The sequence below is a fragment of the Saccostrea echinata genome, unplaced genomic scaffold (genome assembly GCF_033153115.1).
Source record: "Saccostrea echinata isolate AGI-Se365-2 ecotype Australia unplaced genomic scaffold, CSIRO_AGI_Sech_v1 ptg000046l, whole genome shotgun sequence".
Classification (NCBI taxonomy): domain Eukaryota; kingdom Metazoa; phylum Mollusca; class Bivalvia; order Ostreida; family Ostreidae; genus Saccostrea; species Saccostrea echinata.
In genome coordinates this window covers 3,892,501-3,900,132 of record NW_026889795.1, presented here as the reverse complement: position 1 = coordinate 3,900,132, position 7,632 = coordinate 3,892,501, and the positions used below count along the sequence as shown (strand labels likewise).

At 33.4% G+C, this 7,632-nt stretch overlaps 1 protein-coding gene across 1 annotated transcript; it reads right to left on the bottom strand.

Annotated features, from left to right (window-relative positions):
- Positions 1-574: 574 nt before the first annotated feature.
- Positions 575-7,316, bottom strand: LOC133202103 (bifunctional coenzyme A synthase-like). The gene is made up of 9 exons (XM_061337886.1): positions 6,664-7,316; positions 5,713-5,927; positions 4,924-5,055; positions 3,529-3,655; positions 3,230-3,357; positions 3,016-3,097; positions 2,563-2,663; positions 1,967-2,113; positions 575-1,341 (listed from the first exon to the last, which is right to left on the bottom strand). Exons 1-9 carry the CDS (start codon positions 7,286-7,288, stop codon positions 1,279-1,281), a joined length of 1,620 nt encoding a protein of 539 aa, XP_061193870.1. The 5' UTR covers positions 7,289-7,316; the 3' UTR covers positions 575-1,278.
- Positions 7,317-7,632: the final 316 nt, after the last annotated feature.

Sequence of the window (7,632 nt, the reverse complement as noted above, 5' to 3'; positions counted from 1 at the left end):
AGCATGTCGAGAATGAAACACAAATTTTAGATCATACTTTCCAAAGATAATGAATACATGGTCAAATTATAAGCATTTTTTAGGAAGATTTACTGTAAAGCAAGGAAGTTTTAGAGGGGTGCTAACTTTGACTAATTTTAGCAGAGTAGCCCACAAAAATTTAAATCGCTAAATTTGCACCATTGCGTATACGTACCATATAATCACAAAAAAGATATCTTGGATCATTTTAAAACTTCCTCTACTGGTTTTAGAATCTGCATTGAACTCATTATAATAGCAATTCATGATCTTTTTTGATATAAAATAATTGTTTTGAGTGTTCTATACATATCTAAGGTACCTGAAGCACTCTTCTTGTAAATGGTATAAAATTATGCCACTGGCTTGGGATGCCCTGGAACTCGGTGTCCACCAAATGAATAAAAGTTTTGCCGAAATTATATTGGCATTCTATTGGGCAAGCAAAATATGATATGTACTTCTATGTCTACTAGGCACAAATTGGGGATTTCTATTCCAGCAGGGGGGATAGAAAAAAAAAGATTGACAAAAGAAAAGAATTAATTTTATCATTTGTTTTAATGTTGTATATTCAGTATAATCTATATATTTATCAAATTTAAATAAAATTAATCCACTCAAATACTGCTGATTTGTAGCTCAAAGGTTACTCATTTTTCTTGTTATTCATTTATTTTTTTCATTGCCAATTAGAAGAGGACAGTGCTTTAACAATTTTAAAAAAATTCTCATACAGTTATGTTTATAAATCTCAGTTACTGCTGTTAAAAGGGATAATTAATCTGCTTACAAAATAGAATTTGGCATATGACAGTTTTCTAACAATAAAATAAAGATGAAATTATACTCAAGAAATGAAATATGCTATAAGTTATACAAAGTAATTGAGAAAATTTTGGGGGAAAAAAAACAAATCATAGTGATTTAGCAAGTTATCTCCCTTAGCACACTAACCTCAGTCTCCCTAACAGAGTTATCTCCCCTTACTAGGGTTTACTCCTTGAGCAGAATTTTCTAATTTAACACAGCACATACTACAACATACACAATTATCTGAATACTGCCTTAATTTCATTAATGTTCAACTTTCCTCACCAAATTAAATCACTGAATCAATATTTGGCTAACACTGATTGTGAACTGCAATCCATTCTGATTTGTAGTTAATGCTAGTTATAAGATCTGGGGAATTATTGTCAGTAGAGATGATTCACTCTGAATAACTTTTTTCCTATGTAAGTCAGTGGAATCACTTCAGTACTGTGACTTGACAGGAGATGGAAGTCTCTCATGAAGAAGATGCCATGCTTTTTCAACCTAAAATGAAGGAAATATACACAGTGAAGTGCAGGAAAAACATGTTCATGAATACTGCACACTATATATCCAAGAAAAATATGGGTTTAAGGCATCGCCAGCAACAGCTGAAATTATTTTATACTTTTAACCTGTTATATCTACAGTCAAACTCGTTTTCTCGAACTTGATGGGACCAAGAAAAAAACTTTGAGATATCGAGGGTAAAATACTTAAGGAATATGTGACTGTGACTTCCAGATCACTTCAACACATCCATTGTATTTGAGATATAGGGTTCGAGATACTGAAGTTCAACTGATACAGTAGTTAAATCATTCATTATTTCCAATAGACTGTCATGCTTGATGAAAAAATATTCAGTTCTTCAAGCAAGAATTTACAATATCGACATTAACTATACATATTACTTTGTATCTTTGCATTTTAGGGTCTTGTTTTATGTACACATTTGTAATTTCAATGCCTGAGGTTAGTTGCTTACACAGAAGATGTGATACAGCTCATCTGTTGTTTGTTGTTACATAAATTATGAGGAATTTATATGGACAAGTCACATCTCAAGTGTTGTTAAGCCCACTGTGAACACAGGATGAGGTTACATTTCTTGACAAGCTCTACTCACCTGTTGTTGAGTGTACTCATATTCCCACTGAGAACACAGGATGACGTTACATTTTTTGACGAGTTCCTCGTTAGACACTCCCAGTTTTATTCTTTTCAGGGCCTCCTCCTCAGATAAGTGATTCCTCTCCTCCAGTCTTTTCACAGCCTACAGTTATAACACAGGGCATGAATAATGGTGTATACATGCGTACACATGTACAGAAAAACTTTTCTAATCTAGACACTGGTTCCATAGAAATTGGCCAGATTAGACAGCATTCTAGATTATTATATAACATTTTAAACAAATGGATTTAAAAGTTACACTGTAATAGACAAGATTTCAGAATATACATCATGCAGTTTAGGTAAGTTTCATGGTATCTATATACATATAGCAAAACATGGTTATAGTGAATCCCACATCCCAGTTGCAAACATTTCTTTAAGAAACAAATTCATTTTATATAATCAGAATTTTTTGGTTTCTTTTTACTTGAGAAAAAAATTCCATTTCACAATTGGCCTGCAATTGGTATGCATGTTTGTCATAAGCATGTTTTACTGTAAAAAAGATTTTTCAGACAAATTCAAAAGTATTTCTGAATTCTGTACCTCTCCCACAGGAATGACACACCCCCAAACTTCATGACACATGTCTTCCCAGCCTGCCTTTAGTAGAATGGCTGCCTCTAATACCACAATTGTCTTACCCTCTACGAAAGTGAATGTAAAGAAAAAATTCTAACATACATGGTATGCTATCAATAAAGCAATATTTAAGTCATGCTTATTTATTCATTAACACTCTGGATTCTAATTCAAGAAAATTTTGAGAGCTTATGGATTTTAAATGTATTTAAACATACTGATAATGCATGCCCCCATGCCTATATCCCCCTCCCTTAAAATGATTTGACTTCTCTCAAAGTGTTTCACACATTTGGTACTTTTTAAGTGTAATTCAGGATTTCTAAAAGAAATTTTACTAAAAGAAATGATATATGATGATTATTTTTCTCACAAATTAAAATATATATTTTTTAATGCCCAGAAAGAAAAACTAACCTGTGCCATATTGTCTGATCTCCTCTGTAGCCATTCTGGCAATTTCTGGCCAAACTATACCATTTAGGGTCTGCATCTTTGTCTAAGATAAAGAATATAAATATGTGACAAAATTATTTAAGTCAAACCTAGCCAGTAGCCACAGTACCCATTAAAAGTTTGTTGTACTTCAGTTGTCTCATGAATGTGCAGTAAGAAATCTACATGTACATACCTCATCACTGAAAACAATGGCTCCCAGGGCTCTTCTGTTTACCTCCCCATCCTCACTGAGAATCCCTGTACCGAAAGTACTGACAACTTTATCGTAACCAGGAGTGCCTTTTACATAGGCCTGATGACCTGAAAGACAGATATCAAACAAAAGAACATTAACTCTGTTTCTCCTCTGAGATTTTAATGCATGATTGTTCTCTAAGCAAGCCCTCTTTTGGGGGGAAACAGTGTAAACTGAGAATTGGACAAATATACCATGAATATTTTTTCTGTTTCTAAAATCAGTATTACATGTACCTAGTTTATCACAGTCCACTGTAGCTGCACCTAGCTTCTCCAACCTTTTACAAATGGCTGATTTCCCGCTAGCTATACCACCTGTTACACCCAGAATGTAGGGAGAAGATGGAATGTTTCTGTTTTCCTGAAAATCAAATTATACACATTTCATCAACAAAAACTGCATATTTGTAAGTAAATTACCTATTAAAAATGATTTTGCAGCCATGATACTGTATTCATCCTGAATAAAAATCTTAATTACAGTCAAACCTCATTATTTTGAACTCAATGGTACCAAGGAAAAACTTCGAGATATCTTAGGATTCAAGATATTCAAGATAAAATACTTACAGAATAAGGGGTTAGGACTTCAAAATCACTTTGACATATCCATGGTATTCGAGATATTGGTCTTTTAGATACAAGGTTCAACTGTACTTTACATACATGTACAATAAGGGTAAAATTAGGTTAACCACTGTTCCTAGTATCTATTTCCATAGTGATGATAAACTGACCTTGACCTCTTCATAATGACCATGACATGAATACAGAACTAGGCCAATGTTGGCATATCTAGCTGCACAAAGCCCTGGTTTTCTGAAGTGTCCTTATTGGTTTATTGTTATGAACTAATAGAGATAATGTGAGGTCACTCATATAACCAAAAAGCTTTACCTAGCACATGTTTACAAATTTCATTTTCAATACCTTAATGGAATTTCTATAAGGGGTAAATTTATCTGTTCAATGATTTTTTTTCTGCAATCAGGACTTCCTCTCTTAATAGGACTGAGAAGATGGAGATGGAATTTCATGTAATTTATACCATTACTCAAAGAAATTTGTGATATATCAGACACAGAAAATTTTATAAGGAAACATATAGTCAATCCTCTTTATCTTGAACTTGGGAGTCCAAGAAAAAAAAACTTCCAAGATATCTGAGGATTCAAAATATTGAGGGTTGTATATGCAGAAAGAAAATTAAGGTGGTTGGGACTTCCAGCTCACTCTGGGATATCCACAGTATCTGAGATATCATGTTGTAGATACTTAAGCTTAAACTATAACTTCCTGTCAAATTTTCATTTCTATCCCTTAGCAGCAGATTTTTTCTCCTTTAAGACATTTCTCTGGACTCTGAAATCATCTTATTTGTATGACATTCTGTCATTAGCATGTCAGCTAACAAATTTATGTCTTGACAACTTTCACCCTTGTTGTATGTAAACTATATGTGATTGTTCAAATGGTGTACAGTATTTTAATAGATAACTTTTTTTTTTTTTTTGAATAAAAGGATATCTAGGTTGTGGGCTAATAAGTTACAGGTTCCTAAATTTGAAATTTTAGGAACTCACATGGCTAGTGGAAATAGCTAGGAGTTAAGTACAAACCCTGAAATACCTTAATTGGGTTAATCACTGTTCCTAGTAACCGTTTCCTTAATGATGATGAGCTGACCTTGACCTCTTCATACTGACCATGACATATATCCTGAACTAGGTCAATGGTGTACACATCTAGCTGTTGGAACCCCTGAAACCAGTAAAAAAAAAAGTCTTAACATTTGTGCAGATGGGAAAATCAAGAGATGAGAAATTTCTTCTAAAAGGAAATATATTTGAAAAGTACTTGAATTCTTTTTCATATATTAAATTCTTTGTTTCAAAATTTTTCTGATTTATTACTACAAAGCAGATTGCAAAATTTTGAATCTCTCCTTTTTTCAATACAGTAAAACATACTTATAAAAAAAATGCCATTTTGCTTCAATATGAACATAATTTGTTATATCTATTAAGTTCACAATATGTTTTAAAGCCATGGGGAATGAAAACTACTCTGTTCAATTCATTATCATGATTATAAGGGTGTTTGCTATATCTGTATTTTACAGTATTATTTAATTAGCTATCATGAAAACAGGAGAATTCAGAATTTAATAATTAAATTTCATCTTTTTTTTTGCCACTTTTATTAAATCACTATTAAGTAATCATATTGTACACAGCTGTCCGTTGTCAACTGCAGAAGCAACAATATTATTATATTGTTATTCCAAAGTTTAATATTATATCTAATAGCACAAATTTAAGAAACCAGAAAGTACCTTTAGGAACTTAATATAAATCAGATTTGGTTATGACAGCACATATAATCTAGCAGAATGGAAAAAAGCCACCATGTTCCCACCTTTTTCTGTCTTTCTTGGTTCACTATCTCGCCACCTTTTGCCGTCTCAGCACTGACGACGATACACTGTAAATCAGGGTCTGTGATGGTGGGACCGAACATGTCCGAGATGGGCACCACGCGGTGACTGATCTGTGGCTTCACTGTCTCAATGAAGTCCACCACTGAGTTGATTCTTTCTGTCGTGGGCTGAATCAGCTCTGGTAGAGACTTTTCTAAGCAAATTATAAAGTCAGGGTTTGAAGTTTTAATAGTAATGACACATTGTTTTAGGTTGTTAGCCAAATTAAAATTATGTAATTAAGTAAACATGAATTAACTCATATATTATACTGGCAGGCCTTTTAAAATCTGCCAGTACCCGAAATTTATACTGAAATACGAAATTTTTACTGAAATTATAATAGTACTGGCCAAAATATTTGTTGAGAAAAATTTTGATAACACATTTAATTTAAATTGTTTCCACAAGGTACATGTACCTCCTATTTTTTTTTTTTTTTTTAAAGTATCGCCTGTTTCTTATCATTTTGAAATAATTGATGGCCCACTGGTCTGGGGCCATTAAATTTTGGATTTGGGCTAGTGATTTATAGACAGCCATCAGTACGTGCCCTTTGGACTAATTGCTTGATGCATATAAAAATTTACAGTCAGGCTGCGTGGTTACCAAGACAGGTTAATGCATTCAAAAACTTTCTATTTGAGATTGTACATGTACTAAAAAATGATGCAATGTAAATTCAATGTCATGAATATTTCCAAGGAAAGTCTTGATCAGAATATTCTTTATCATTGTAATGTTTTCTTAATACTGTGTCACAAAGGTGAAAAGTATGAAAAATAATTAAATTAAGAAAGAAATTTTACTCAGTTAGTCCATTTAATGATAATGGACAACTATTTTTCAATTAATCTCTTAGTTATATAAAACACAGAATCAAAGCTTACTAAGATTCATGTCTCCAGTTGTAACCCCGACTGTTAATCTCTCCTCAGCCAGTAAACATCCCTCCCCTAAGAGAATCTTATGTCCAGCGTGTAAACGATCAAAGGTACCACCTAGCACCACCTGTCTGTATGTCTGTATGTGTGAGTTCTCCTCAGAATCCACTTGTTGTGTGAAATCTATATCACTAATACATTGAAATTTAATGTTGTTTCCAGAGGCTTGAAAGGTATTCTGGACAAACTTATTAAAATACTGTTCATTCACTGAAAATTGATCACTGTTGTCCAAGAGAACAACTTCTAATTTTGATCTAAGATTATAGTGACATTTTGCCACCAGGCTTTGACTGTTAGTTATATTTCCGAGCAATACATAAATGTCCATATTTCCACAAACAGATGCACTCGAAGAATAGATGTCTGTCATCAGCATACGGACGTTTTTGTCCAGAGGAACAAACTGGAATCTGGCCGAGTCTGATTCCAGTTTTGTGGATTGGTTAGGTTGGATATGCACATACAGTGTGCTTGAGATTATCTTTGCTGCCCGTGAGAGTATGTCCTGCACATTCTTTCTCAGTACTGGGATTGGGCGTGTCAAAATTAAAAGACCAGACTCAAACATGATGCTGTAATTACTCTTATAATTCAAACGCTCTGAAAAGAAGATAACATTTATACATCCAAATGTTCTGTTCTACGGCCACGCAGTAAAAAGTATCAAACTGACATGCAAATTGCTGCATAGCATAACAATTAACTTGAATAGATCGTTATGTTCTTACAAACAGCTCAAACCTAATGTTTTCTGAATGACATTCTGGGGGGAAAAAAGGGATCTTGGGATGTACAAAGTTTACCGTAAAGTTACAACTGGAAACGGAGAAACGTCGTTAATTTAAAACCCAAAACAGTGATATTCGGAAATCCGGATTGTTGTGAATTTGGTTTTGGTGAGGTCACAGGATA